Source organism: Trachinotus anak, unplaced genomic scaffold (genome assembly GCF_046630095.1).
Source record: "Trachinotus anak isolate AG129_WGS33_773 ecotype Australia unplaced genomic scaffold, CSIRO_AGI_Tana_v1 ptg000004l, whole genome shotgun sequence".
In the NCBI taxonomy this organism is placed as follows: domain Eukaryota; kingdom Metazoa; phylum Chordata; class Actinopteri; order Carangiformes; family Carangidae; genus Trachinotus; species Trachinotus anak.
The window spans coordinates 11,862,808-11,877,432 of NW_027273855.1; the positions used below are offsets into that span (position 1 = coordinate 11,862,808).

The 14,625-nt window shown below is 40.7% G+C and overlaps 1 protein-coding gene across 8 annotated transcripts in view; it reads right to left on the bottom strand.

Moving 5' to 3' along the window:
* The window catches only part of kif1b (kinesin family member 1B), a 57,827-nt gene that overhangs the window by 4,071 nt on the left and 39,131 nt on the right, over positions 1–14,625 (bottom strand). For 5 of the 8 annotated variants that reach the window (XM_071475913.1, XM_071475916.1, XM_071475918.1 and 2 more), the window contains 23 exons: positions 13,646–13,824; positions 13,203–13,340; positions 11,817–12,068; positions 9,779–9,897; positions 9,142–9,227; positions 8,728–8,857; positions 8,239–8,392; positions 7,799–7,889; positions 7,578–7,696; positions 7,306–7,361; positions 5,840–5,948; positions 5,073–5,139; positions 4,744–4,828; positions 3,991–4,096; positions 3,491–3,517; positions 2,271–2,385; positions 2,031–2,164; positions 1,854–1,915; positions 1,603–1,748; positions 1,134–1,394; positions 950–1,021; positions 478–599; positions 177–329 (listed from right to left, as the gene is read on the bottom strand). In XM_071475913.1, coding sequence (XP_071332014.1) covers positions 177–329; positions 478–599; positions 950–1,021; positions 1,134–1,394; positions 1,603–1,748; positions 1,854–1,915; positions 2,031–2,164; positions 2,271–2,385; positions 3,491–3,517; positions 3,991–4,096; positions 4,744–4,828; positions 5,073–5,139; positions 5,840–5,948; positions 7,306–7,361; positions 7,578–7,696; positions 7,799–7,889; positions 8,239–8,392; positions 8,728–8,857; positions 9,142–9,227; positions 9,779–9,897; positions 11,817–12,068; positions 13,203–13,340; positions 13,646–13,824 — 2,783 coding nt within the window. The remainder of the gene's footprint in view (positions 1–176; positions 330–477; positions 600–949; positions 1,022–1,133; positions 1,395–1,602; positions 1,749–1,853; positions 1,916–2,030; positions 2,165–2,270; positions 2,386–3,490; positions 3,518–3,990; positions 4,097–4,743; positions 4,829–5,072; positions 5,140–5,839; positions 5,949–7,305; positions 7,362–7,577; positions 7,697–7,798; positions 7,890–8,238; positions 8,393–8,727; positions 8,858–9,141; positions 9,228–9,778; positions 9,898–11,816; positions 12,069–13,202; positions 13,341–13,645; positions 13,825–14,625) is intronic. The other 3 variants (XM_071475917.1, XM_071475915.1, XM_071475920.1) reach the window with 1 other exon arrangement.

Genomic DNA, 14,625 nt, shown 5'->3' on the forward strand with positions numbered 1-14,625 from the left:
GTTTTTGTAAGAAAGAATCAGATCAATCTGGTTTGCCTCCAGTTGAAATCATCCAGGTTCAGGAGTTCAAATCTATTCACTTAATTTCTGCAAGATGCATCTGATATTGACATTTTAAAATGGCATCGCTGCAAACAGTGGTGAAAGAGGAGAAGACCAAAGGTGGCATCACTCACCCTGGCCTCATTTCTTCAATATCAGGCACCAAGTTGAGGAACTCATTCTTTCTAGCCCGTGCGAGGTAAGAGGTCTCCAGAGTGGGAACCATCGGGAAGTTTTCATAGTCTGAGCAGGAGGGACTGGAGGCACGGGAGCTGTTCTCTGGGGTCCTGAGGAACAAGGTTCACCAAGTTAACGTCATGCTAACAACATGCTAACAACCTGTCAACAACCTCAACCTCATTGTAACATTTTACACAGACACCGATAGATATATCAGTATATATAGATAATATATGGATAAAATAAAAGTTTTACTTCTGGTCTATGGAGCCACAGCGAGAGTCAGATAGAGAGGGACAGGTGGAGGAGGGAGTGAGGGTGGCGCTGCTGAAGCTGGTCACTGATGGATCCCGTCCGAGGGGTGAGATGTCAGACAGCTGGAGGAAAAATACCAAGAAATATATGTTGAACACACTGTTTATAGTTTCCAAAGCAAACACTGGAAGAGAAAAATTACAAACTGTTATTCGGATAGTGCTCGGTACTCAAGAAGCTTAACTTGAGGCTCACTTGCTCGTTTGCTACATCTCTAAAGAATATGAGAACTGAGACTAATCTAATCCACAATACTTTAAAACTACTTTTAAAGCTGCTGTGAGTCTTCCTCGTGAGACATTATAATGTGGTCATGTGTCACTAGTGTAACAGGACTGAGCTACCCAAATAAAAGGGACAAAAGTAAAATGTGTTTATAGTATTTTAAATTTCTACATTTCTCATTTCTCACCTTGCAGTCACTGATACTGTTGACCACCTGGTTGTATTCACTGTTGAAGGTGTGTGTCATGAGGCGCAGGCACTGCAACACGACAAAGGTGAGGCCGGTCAGTTCAGAGCAGAGGAGAGATCCGCTGATCACTTTGCAGCAAAGACTAAATCAATGTACCTGATAATACAGAATCTGTTCTTACCTTTGTGGCCAGCTCCTTCTCACGATCCACCAGGCTCTCGATGTCGGTGGAGTCGTAGCCGCTGCTTTCGCTGGGTGTGATGGCGCTTTCGAAGGTGGTGCTGGAGATCTGTGAGGAGATGGAGGTGGAGGTGGACAAGGTGCCAGAGCTCATGCTCGGGGACAGCGACTCGCTCAGGGACTTAGTGGTGGGAGCTGTTCCCACTGGTGCCGCCTCTCCCAGCTTCTCCCTCAGCAGGAGCAGGTGACGGGTCTTCTCCACCTGAGCAAATGACAGTTTAATTTCCATTGTAAGAAGAATTTTTTTTAAGAACAAGAATTTGATTTAGCATGTCGTTTTTTTTCTTCTTTCAGTCGAATTTTAGACTGCCAGACAGACTCAGAAATTTCCCGCGCTCTGGCAGGGCAAATTTTTTTTTCTCTACTTTTCGTTGAGATTACAGGTAAATTCGTTTTTTTTAGAGACCCACCTCATGCAGCTGCTCCATTTTCTCCAGCTCCCATTGGTGCTCCAGGATGAGACTGTCCCCTCTGGGCCTCCAGCCGGCCAGATTCTCTTCTCCACGCACATAAGCCACTGACGTGTCCAGGACTTTCCTCCTCCTCCGTTGCATCCCTGCTCAGGACAAAAACCCTCATTAGGATGAAGTTCTCAGTGAAATCATAATGATCTAGCAGTTTGTCTTAAAACATTTCTTTTAATGAGTATTAGTCTGCTCACCTGGGCTTCCAGTGTCAGACATCTTGCACAAGCTCAGCTCGTAGATCCCAGTGACTCGGTTACTGTGTAGAAGCAGAGGAGGTTTTATTCAAGTAAACTGTGTGCTCAGATGAAAAATGGCAGAAATGTTTGTATTTTGGGGAGAAATAGCCACATTATGGTCGCGTGCAGTCTTACCAGTCAGGAGTTTTGGAGTAACCACTCCCAAAGAGGTTCCTGAGGGAACGGGGAGGTGAGATCTTTGCATCTCGGGAATAGAAGACCATGCAGATGTCTTTGGTAATAATAGCAGGCTGGATACAATGGTCAAGCTGTGAAGAGGAGACACAGTAAGTATGTTTTCCATGCTGATATCCAGAGTGGTAAACTACAGAGCTCAATGCAAAATAATACAAAATAGCAGGCACAGCCACTGACCTCCAGATACGCAGACAGGGTCATGTAGATCTTCTCTCCATAAGGAGTGACTCGGTTTAGCAGGAGGGAGTTGTGCAGGGAGCTGTCCCACACTGCCTCAAAGCGGTAGAAAGTCCTGATGGCAAAAAAAAAAAAAAAAAAAATCCTCAGTTATCAGCAAAATAACAGAGAAATTAACTTACATAGTATTTATGTTATGTAAAGTAAGTGTCAGTGCTTTACAACATTGGTAGGATCTGCGTGGATATAGCAGCAGTCATTAAACTACAAGGAGGCAAACCAAAAGCAGAGCTTTATTTTGCGAATAACCACAAAGTGAGTCAGATATTCTGTTGTTGATGACGTGACTACAACCCTGACAGATCGGGCAGTGAACACTGTGCAGTGACTGAAGTGTCCCTCACACGTATCCCTAGTCATGACAAGATGAGAGGAAACACACTGAGGTGAGACCTTGACAACAGACACAACGTGAGCAGGAGCCCCAGTAATTAACAGAGTGTCAGGAATGTGCCGTGAGTGCAGCGAGCTCTGCCGGAACAGTTGCATGCAGAATATAGTCTGTTGTTCGGCATGTTATGTTTAAGCTGTGATACATATAAAATACTTAATAGCATCAGTGTGAGGACTTTATATAAAGATATATAATGAAAAGGAATACAATAGTTTATGGCAAACGGCACATTTTTTAATACAGCTGTGTCTGTTTGCTTTCTTAGATGACTGCTTGTGAGGCTCTTTTTTTTGAGGGGGGGGGGGTGTTACAGAGTTCCTGTCTGTGGCAGTAGGGGGCACTCTTACCCACAGACTGAGAGCCAGAACTGCCCTGTTGGTGCCTCATTGGCCTTTGTAGTTGTTATTGAGTTAAGACTCATGCAGTGAATAACAGCTGAGAGAAAAACACTCATTTGGAATCTGGGTGCCACAGCAGATCAACATACCACTGTGGTTTGAATTGGAATGAGAGTCACAAAATCATCACAATACAAAATAGGGGTTGCAGTTGCATTTAGGATTGCCTTTATTTATCCATGGAAAATTTGGGAAGGGATTTGTTTGTTCAGACACTAAATATTGATGGAAATAAAAAGGCAGACTTAATGCAACATGCCAACAAAAAACACAAACTGTGGAGAACTTATTTCTATGGATCTAAAGAACTAAAGAGAAGCATAAAGTTCTTTCAGAGAAAGAACCCTATGTTCTCTGCTCACTGGTACCTATCAATATCCTTATCAATAGAAAGCCTGAGCACAATCATGAGTCCAGCCGCAGCAGGAGGAAAAAGAGAGTGCACAGAAAAAAAAGAAGGAGAGAAGCACAAACAGTCAGGCAACAGACAATGGAGCAAATTAACAGGAAAATTAACAGCAGTGAAAATGGAAATGGTCATGCAATGATTCCTAAGCTCCTTCAACAAATATAAAGACAAGGACACATACACAAATCTAGGAAATTCCCATATACTGTTTCTAAGCTGCAGCCATTTTTAAGAATTTATCAGCTACAGAATATGGTAATAACTACGCCACAGGAATGTGCCCATTTCTTGTTTTAAAAAATAGTTTATCCTCAATCCTCTTGGAAGGCTTGTGCTGAGAATCAAGCAGAATATACGCACTGTCAGCAGCAAACCTTCACTTAGCACCAACAAATCGACAGACTTGCACTTGAATATATGCTGTTTATTAAGTACAACTGAACCCAGCATTTCAGCTACCTGTTGGAGTTGTGGGATGACTTGATGTTCTTGGCAGAAATGATGTTGAGGGACAGGACTGCATCAGAAGCACTATCGTCCACTTCGGCTTTGTTCCTGATACGACCTGGAGGGAGACAGAGCAACACAGCATATCAACATCTTGTCATCACAAAAGCTCAAATGACTTCAGCAGAGTACTTTAAAAGCCAGTTGGTCCATTAACAGCCATATTGTCACAGTGTCCAGCAGCGAGACTCTGAACACATGGCAGCTTCCTCATGAGCCTCTCCGGATAAGAATGTTAGCAGCTGAAAGTCTAAGATGTGAAATGTAATTATTTGGTCCATCAGCTGCAGCTACAGTATAAACAGAGGTGGCTTGAGGCCAACTCCTCTGACTGAAATCATGACTGCAGAAATTGCAATAGTAGAAGTATTGGCATGTTTTTTTTACTGATTCTGCTGTGTGAATGAAGAAACAAAAACAGAGAACCATCCTCTTCTCCTTTGCTGTCAAGTCTGGTGTGCTTCAGTAGTGATGACAGTGTTTGTTTTTTTTTTGTTTTTTTGTTTTTTTTTAAAGATTTTAAAAGCGTTTTATGGCTTTATTTGACAGTGCTGCTGAAGAGAGACAGGAAATGTGGGGAAAGAGAGGAGGGCAGTGACATCCAGCTTTGGTCTGGGAATCCAACTGGGGACTTGCTGCTCAGGGCATTCTTTTGTGTCTCTGGTGAAAGGTAGGACTATTAATCCCTGTGGGAAGACGGCTCACCCACGACCAGCTCGCGGACGTCCTTCCAGTGGAGCTCGCTACCCTTCTCATGGATCAGAGTCACCGTGATCCTCCGCTGGATTCCCTGCAGCAGAGATGACAGGAGTCTGGGATTAGAGTAGACACAGCTAGAAAAACTGACGCTTTTAAACTTATCTTTTAAGGATTAAATATCATTCACTGGTATAAAACAAAGAAAAATGATGTTCCATTTGATTTTGTAAGAGAGAGAGAAAGATCAAATCAAAGTGTGCACAATGCGAAACTGACTTTATAGAAAGAGTGACAGTGTATATAATTCAAGTGGGAATGGTGTGGATCTCCAGTACCTGGTGCAACAGGTAGGTGCCATGGCAGGGGAGGCCTCCACTGTGATCCACTACAGCTGGGATGTACCTGTGGAGGGAGGGAGGTCACACTGAGCTTGGACACTTCAACCAACACATCACAGCGTATTCTTTATAAGGATTTGATGAATTGCACCCACTGTTTGACAAATGGTGCACAGGAGTATTTTAGTTCAAGGTCAAACTTTTTAAATCTTTTCACAGAGTTTACACTGAGTTATTGTTTCTGTGCGGATAAAATGTGCCTCAGGTAGAAGCCTAAGATCTGTTTTCGACTCAGGTTCACAAAACTCAGAACAACTTTCTTTTTTTTAATTAACCTGTTAGGTTTTTGCTGTGTTTGTGGCCATGTTTACAGCTACTAGGAACTAAAAGGCTCTGACATCTGGGGACGTGTTTTACAGACATGTCATCTCACTAGATTCGGCTCTCATGATACATGGAGGTTCTGTGTACATCTCTGATCTCTTGGTCAATATATATTTCTTTATCTTTATATTCTATTTTAATTTTTTCATATTTTCCTTACATATTGTTATATATTATATACTTTTCTGAAACATATCAGTTTCCTTTGCTGAAACAGTTTGAAGTTGAAGGTATTGATTTCTTTTTTGTATCAGTAAGAGTACTTTGAAATGAATATGAGGTCTTACATCATGTATCTTTTCAAAATATACATAAAAACAACATTCAACTATTATATTTATTGCAAAATGTGCATATAATATGCGTGTATAGACACTCACTCTCCAGTGGGCTCAAGCTCGCTGATCTCAAACCAGACGAGCAGGTCGTACTTGCTGACGCACTGGCCCAGGTTGGACTTGGTGATGGTGTTCAATTTGGTGGCTGGAACTGACACACAAACACACGTAAAGTCAACATGACAAACCGGGATTTACCTGAATTTCAGGGGAGATAGATCAAAATAACATAGTTGAAATGTGTGTATAAATAATGTAAATTGGAATGCAAAGTTGGAGGCTGGATACGTGGTATGAACACACTGTTGACCCTGGATACTGAGCCATTTGTAGACACATATGCAATGCCAATATTTAAAGGAGGTGTTACTTATAAAATGTACTGAAATAAGCTGGACAAAGAAAAATAGGAACAATAATACTAATATTCAAAACCAACAGTTCAACATACAAAGATGTTATGAGGAGCTAAATCACAGATTTACTAAACCACTGTCAGCACCCTGCTGTCTAACACATCAGGATTACGTTCCTGTTACAACAGGCTAATCTCTGAGGCACACAGCTACATTCATTTATGTTCAATATGGCTGAAATGAACATTATTCCACATGATGACTACTATAATTGGGCTATAGCTGAACCTGTAAAGGCTTAAGCCTCTGGAGTCTGATTTATGCTGTGAAGGCTATGTCAGTGATCTGCTATGATAATGATAAATACTCATTTTGTTATTTGGCTTAAGATTCAGCACATGCAGCAGATTTACCTCAAGGTGTCAGCTCAGGCCAGTTTTTAAGGGGCAGGGGAGGGCTGGGCTGAGCTGACTGGACCTAAACAGACCTGCAGCAAGGTGCAGCACACATAACCACTGCAGAGCTTTATCGTGCTACTGGCTGCAGACACAGAGCACCACAAGAGCAAAGCACAGCACTAGTCTAATCACTACAACCCAGGTGCATCTAATGCCTGGTCATTAAACTACTACACTGTCCACTGTACCAACCATGGTGCCTGGGCACTATTAGCACAGGGTCGTTGGGTACTGGGAGGAACAGGAAGTGAGAGAGCTGGTCAGCCTCATCCTCCAGACTGGCCACAGCGGAGGAGGCTAGGGCGTTGGCGTGCTCGGACAGCGTGTCCAGCACCTTGCCGTTCACATAGCCGCTCATCAAGTAACGGACCAACTCTATCTTACGGGTATGGTCTGGGTTTGCAATGTATGAAATTGTACGAATGGTGAGTAAGATTGGGAGGGATGTGTTTAAAAGGAGATGTGGAAAAGGGAGGACAGAGTTGAGTAAGAGGATTATGGATGGTGGGAGAATGATTAAATAGGAAACAAAAAAAAAAATCCAAAGGAAGCGAGAAATGAAAGAAAAGTGGAAGCAAATATGAGGCATGCTTATATAACCATAACAAACACAAAAAATGTACTGAAATGATGGTGACAGGTGCAGAAGATATTACTGTTTGAGCATATGGTGTGATGACATTAAATGTCTTACCTGGTTTAGACAGAGGCATGGGAATAGGATAGTACTTCCTTGATGGTGTTGGAGGACTGTTAAGACAAAACAAAACAAACCTTTTGAACAACACAACTATAGAAAATCTCGTATAGTAAAAAGAAAATTAAATTTTAACAAGATGCAAACAAGTCCTAACTGTAAATAAATCTGGTGTACAAAATATGAATTATCACTGCATTAATGGAACATTCCTCTAAGCAATACAGCATCTCTACAGAAGAATTCCTTTTTATTTTAACTCCACCAACCTGATCAGGTCCTGGCCATGAAGATGCAGCGGGTGCTGCTGGTAATGGCCGAACACTTCGAACACAATGGGCTTGGTCTTGATGTACTCAATAAAGGACTCTGTGACCTCGACTGAAATCTGCTCCAACAGTGCAAAAACAGGGTGACGCCAAAATTAATTAAAATACACTTGTTAAGGTACAGCTTGTGTGCGTGTATCTGTGTGCTTGTGTGCACTCACATTCTGGACGTGGTAAAAGCCCAGAGGAGCTCCTTTGCCTGTGTTCTTCAGAGGCTCAGTGGAAAAAGCTTCATCATGACGATGCAGGAAACTGAGGAGATACACATAAACGTGTGTCAGCATGTGACATTTATTTGTCAACAGGATTATGGTGTTTCTTCAAAATCAGAAAATTTACAGTGCAAAACATTTCATGAAAATCTGTTTTGATGTACTAATAGTATTGCTATACACTAGTATCTTAAATGTTTCCCTTAGTTCAGCCATTTGTTGTTGGCACTGTATTTTTTCACAGTAAGATTAATCCTACATATGCAACTATTATTACATTTACAATAATACTATTCTAGATATAAGATACCACATGGGGCATATACAACTGTAAAGATTTGATATAAAGATTCCTGTTCCAAACTTTATTTTGAGTATTGTGAACTCACTTGAACTGGCAGAAGATGTCAGCATACTCAGGCAGGATGCCGCTGGCCTGGAGCACAGTAACACGGAAGGTAAAGATGCTGCCCACCTCCAGCTGGTCTGCCAGACCATCACCGCAACTCAGTTTGGTCTCCGCGATGTTACCCAGCTTGAGGTCTGAAAAAACCCACAGGGGAAGGTTAGCAGGGCTTGTGCTGTGACCTACAACTGCACCTGGGGACTGTGTTTTTTAATCTGCATATGAATTCTAGGCTCGGCACGTTACAATCAAACTGGTTTCTACACATTATCAAGCTTGTGATTTGTAGAGCAGATTCTGCTGTTCGCTTCTCACATAGCCTTTGTATACATTCCTTCACAAAGCATGAAAAACTGCATCAGTCTCATTTCCATAACTAAACATTCAACAGGACCATCTGCCAAGTGTATTTCCCCTCGGGGCTGAGAGGTTGAAATTTATAAGTGGAGAGGTGAAGGTCTAGCAGCCATACCCATGTCATTGATTCTGTTGAGCTCTTCTGAGGGTGTGATGACCTCTGAACTCTGACCCTGACCCTCCACAATACGCAGCTCTTCCAGGGACAAGCCAGAGCGGGTCATAACCGTGGATGGAAAGTCGTGCTGATTGGATGAAAAAGAGTACAAAGAGGAAGACATTAGCCTAAAGCATTTAGAGAGAAATGGAGTCATCAAATCTCCACCTGTCCAAAACTATATTCACTATTCCTTAAATTTGCTTTTAGAAAAGAAATAAGATATTAAGAAACAGTAAAAAACTCTAAGAAAACACAACTTCCTCTGCTGACTTCATATTTTAACCCAAAAATTATACACCTACTGTCTCACACACACAGGAAAGGTTTTCTCTTAAGTTTCAAACTTTTTTCATCTGACTCAGGGCTTACCTTTTTGAAGTACTCATCATCAAAGGAAATCTTAGCGGTTCCTGACTGTCTAACTCCTGACCCGTAGTCTGGAGCCTCCTCGTCAGCTACAAAGAGACAAACCATCCTCTTTATCAGCATCTATCACAGACACAGCTGACTAAAACCATCAAAGTACATCAAAGGGAATACACCAAGAATTTGAAGGAATTTTCTCTTTGCCACCAGACTGGTTGCTTAAAAGGCCCTTCAAAATGTTTTCACACTGATAACAAATTAGAAGTTAGAACCGTATATTTATCTCATTATTTGGTTTGAGTAGAACATATTTTGGTATCAACATTTCAAAAGGACTACGATAGAAATAAAATGTGGCATTACATGGCACAAATACATGGAACTGATACACAGTAAGTGGCAATAAGTATGCTTTTTAACTGCTCCACTTCACATAACAACCATAGTATTTCTCTGAGAGTTTGACAAATCACTAAGATAAACGGTCTCCTTCACAAGAATTTTCCTTTTAAAACTCCAAAACACACTCTAGAAACATCCTCAAAGTATAATAACACATAAATTAGTGATTAGCAGGATAAAACCTGTGTATAAAGATCCTAAAGCTCTTGCTCATTAGAGAGCCTCATTAATTACTCACCGGCTATAGCCTGGACCCCCACGCGCAGGAAACCACGCACCGCGCCCTTCTCTGTTACTATGGCAACACGGTGAACCAGTGGTACAGGGTACAGCAGGTTGCTCAGGTACACAAAAGCTCTGAGAGGAAAAACGAGGACAGAAACGTGAAAACCTGATTCTGGTGCAGTGTGGAACAACTGCTGCAGTCTTTAGATCCAGGAAACATTAACATTGTATGTATGAAGGTGTATGTTTTTTGCTGTATAACTGCCATGTTATTGGTTACATGTAATAAATTAAAAGCAAGGTGAGATGTCCACTTATTAAAAAACATCTGTAGCCACATAGAGACAGCTTTCTGATTGCTTTACATCATCTACAGACTGACAAATATGCCTTCCCAATAGACATCTTATAATGTGTGCAAACATTTCCACAGTTTAGCATATATTAATGACTACAGTAACATACAGTAAAATATTAGTGACAATTATGTTAAAGGACAAGCAAAATTAAAATAAAGACAAGAAATTTGAACAGAAAATCATTAATGCTTCAGGGCACTGAAATCAGCAGCAGCTTAAACCATCCACTTTATTTTGAAACTGTGTGACAGGGGTGATGACAGATCGCCTGGGATGCAGCAGTAAAGGCTGTAAAAGAGTGGTTTATTGTGTCGTGTTATGGTGATGTTAGTCTCTCACTCACACGCTCACTGACATTTTGTTTTGTGGGACTTGATTTGTCTTGCTGCACCCCTGGTGACCTACTCTTTCTCTGCCACCCCTCCCTCCGTCCTTCTCTCTCCCCCTCTCTCCCTGTGCTGGGAGACTCAAGGCCAAGGCGGGGGAGAGATATCAATCTGTAAAATCTCTGAAGTCATGGTGACGCAGGTTTCTGAGCTACGACTGTTGCAGAGTCTGGCTGGCTTGACGCCTGCATTGATCCGTCATCTTATTTTGAGATTAGCACTCTGTGTTTATTTCTAGGTTATGATTTTTACAGCACTGAGGCTCTAGCCTCGACACAGCATATGCTCTGATTTCAAATGCTGCTGCAGCACATTATTTCACCCTGACATCAATTTAAAACAAATACAAGTAAGTATGATTATGTAAACTACTGCTTAGTTAATGTTACCTACAAGATATTCCAAGAACAATGTTAAAACAAACATGGTTACAAAACAAATGCTTTAACCAAAATGTAATAAATAAACGAAAAAAAAAAATCGAACAAAAGAATAAAAAAACATAAAACTGACAGACAGCTAATCAACTTAGACACAGCAAATACATGTATTTTCACACACAGATGGGAGTTAATACAGTCAGCGCTGTGATGGTGGCGGGGGATGACACAACACGCTGGGAGGAGGTGGAGAAATGGATGGTGGCTTTTAATTTTTTTGATAACTGAGTCTAAGTGAAAAGTAACTCATACAAAGCAGCCATATGAGCATAGAAGTATGACTAATCACATTAAATCCAAAACTGGTCCACTTCATTTCTGTAAAGCTGCCATGAATACATGATCTGATCAGAAATTAATTCTTCACCAGGGAGGGCTTTACTGACAATGAATAAGACATGTACAGAATTTTTGCATAGTTTTTAGGATTCTAATTTGTTAGCTACTAAACAATTTGTAAAATAATTATGTCTTATATCATATATACTGCAACTTTAACATCTCTTCACTGATCAAAATGTTTATTATAATTTGTATGTTTGTATGATGTTATATATATATATATATATATATATATATATATATATATATATATATATATATATATATATATATATATATATATACACATATATACACACACACACACACACACACACATATATATATATATATATATATATATAATTTTTTTTTACAGGTGTTTTATTACATACTCTCACTAATCTTTAACTCTTTACCCTTTTTTCACTTTGCTCTACATCTGAGTATTAAAATAAAACTACACTAAACCAATCCAACATCACCCAAACTCCTGTCCCAGCTTGTGTATGGAGGATGTGGGAATGCTGCTGCCAGTCACCAACCTTCCCACCAGGATGAACCAGGGGGAGCGGTCATAGAAGGGGTCCTGGCCATCGCTGAAGATGTCTGAGCCCTCCTCGGTGCCGGCATCCGAGCTGGTGTCGTCCACAAATGCCTCATCATCAATTAAGTCAGACATCTCGCTCTGTCGCTCGTCCGCCAGCTCGGTGATCTCGGAGTCAGTGTTGGAGAAGGTAGGCGAGGGTGTGCGGTCGGCCAGGTGTTCATTAACGCAACCATGGAAGATGGGGGAGCTGAGAAGGTTGGTAGTTTGGGAGCAGTGCCAAGAACCAAGGAGAGGTAACAATGCAGTAACAGAAGAGTTAAACAGGCCACACCAGCTCATGAAGTATAGCTCAAATATGACATTTCACTTCAGCATAAAAATCATTGTTTTCTCACAAATAGCATTATGTCCGAATATTCCTTACCACAAATCATATAGAGTCATGTACTAATAAAAAAAGATAAACATGCTTTTGTGTTATTTGAATTGCAAAGTAATCCGCCATCATATGCTATATACATATGCTAACATTATTATTACCTAAACCAAACCAATTAAGAAAATGTTTTTTCTAATAATACTTTGAGGCTATTGCAAAAGTAACAGCAGGATTCCTTTCATAAAGAGCAGGTATTACATGAAGCTGCAAGGTGTCAGAGCAGTTTATAGAGACATGACTATTTTATACCCAAATGAAATGTCATGTTAAAAGGATTAAGGTATAAATCTTCTAATGTATGCTGGCTCGAAGGGGACAGAATACAAAATGCCACAATTTTCCACATTATCCAAATACACTATGTTGTCAACAAGCTTTTGTGTGAACTGAAGGGTATCGACATGAGAATGGCAACAGACACAGCAAAATGATATAAAAGGATGAATGAAATCATCATTTATGATCAAAAAGACAACTTAAATTGCAATGTCAAATAAAATGACTGAATACATTACAAGTGACATGAAAACAAAGCACTAAAATAAAATCACAAATGTAATATCAAATTAAAAACATGACAGCAACAACAAAAAAAGTTTTACATGAGCAACAATACACATGATAAAACATGATGCCAAGACATATGATATCACTGGTGTATATGACCCCAATGACAGAAAAGAAATCTGTGGAACAGAATTTGACCATGGAAATGAAAAATGAAATGAACATAAATGTGTAGATCCATTTTAAATAAATGGATCCCAAAAGCTGCCTGAGTGAAACCACATCAAATTAGTTATCCACAAAACCTTATATTCAAAACTCAAACAGGCAACAACAGGCAAAATAAACAACATTCAAAAAGAATATTCAGTGATGTAGTAATGAAACATGTGCAGTCAGTACTGTATACTGTATGTATGCCTTTTTGTTACATACCTCCCCACTAGTTTAAACCAGTGGAAACGGTCATAGAAGGGATCACTTCCTGTCAGCGTGCCCTCGCCGTCCTCTTGATGAGTGGAAGCCATTTCGCCAGCGCGGTCATACATCTCTCTCATCTGGTCCAGCCTCTGCCTGCAAATAACGACAGAGTGTGCTCAGTAAGAACGAGAAGTGGAGAATATACAACTCCCCTAATGGCTGGTGGGAAGAGATGCTGCTAGATGTACAGATTACAGTCTCATAATTCTTTGTATTATTTGTAGCACTTTTCTGGTACTCAGGTTGTGAGAAATGATCGGACAACAGGCAGACTGAGCAAAAGACTGTGGTGACTGATGACGTCTAACACTGAATGTAACAGATGAAATGTTGAACTTGTATAATCTATCAAATCTAGCTAAATTCAAGAAAAGTTTAATGATGGGTGTGGTGATTACTTGAGTTTATCGAGGGACCAGTAGTGCGTGGCTCCATTCTTTAGGTCCTGAACCTCTACAGCTACCACGGTGCGGGGGAAAGGCCTGGAGTCGCGCTCCTTCTCTGGCTCTTGGGACAGGAGCTCAGGGGGAAGTGGGGAGTACAGCGTGTCTGTCAGCAAGACAAACTGGAACTGGACCTGTAGAATGTAGCATGAAGACATCATGTCAAATCAATAAAAGCAAGAACAGAAAACAAGCACAAGGATGTATCCTCACTTCAAGGATCCTGACTTAAAAGCTTAAAAGCTTTATTCGTAATGTGATTGAGATATATGGTACTATTTTACTGCAGATACATCAAGGTTGAAAGATCAAATCCATTTCACCCTCTATTTTGTGGCCTCTCTCTGCCCAGCATCCCATGGGGGCAAAATGCTAAACCACTTGACAACATTGGACATAAATTACAGATACAAGAAACAAAGATAAATAAAAATTCTCTGAAATTGTCTCTGACAGATGACCCATCTCCAGTATCAATCATGTAGCCCCTCGACCTAAACAAGGGTATAAATCACACTGGTCTAGTGACGGGGAAGACCACAGCCAAGGAGCTTCTGATTTGTAACAAATTCAATTTCTGTATGTGACAGTGAGTCAACACTCCCTTTCCAATGACTTAAGGATTGGCTTGCGCATGTGCAACATATATTATGTTTTAAGTTGAGTCATTTAAATCACTAGCATCACATTGTACTGAGTGATGTGTGTGGGATTGTGGAACTGAATTGTGGCGTCTACAATACCATCACCATGTGGGTGTGTAATTAGGAATGTGGTCAGCAGATCATTTATTAGCGTCATCTCGCGTCATAGTCGAACATCCTGATGTACATTGGCTATGAGGCTGATTGACATCGTGGACTCTGTAAATGGCGAGTGCCAGGCGAGTACATTATTGGAGGACAAGTTGGCTTTTTACTAATTTACCATTAAGG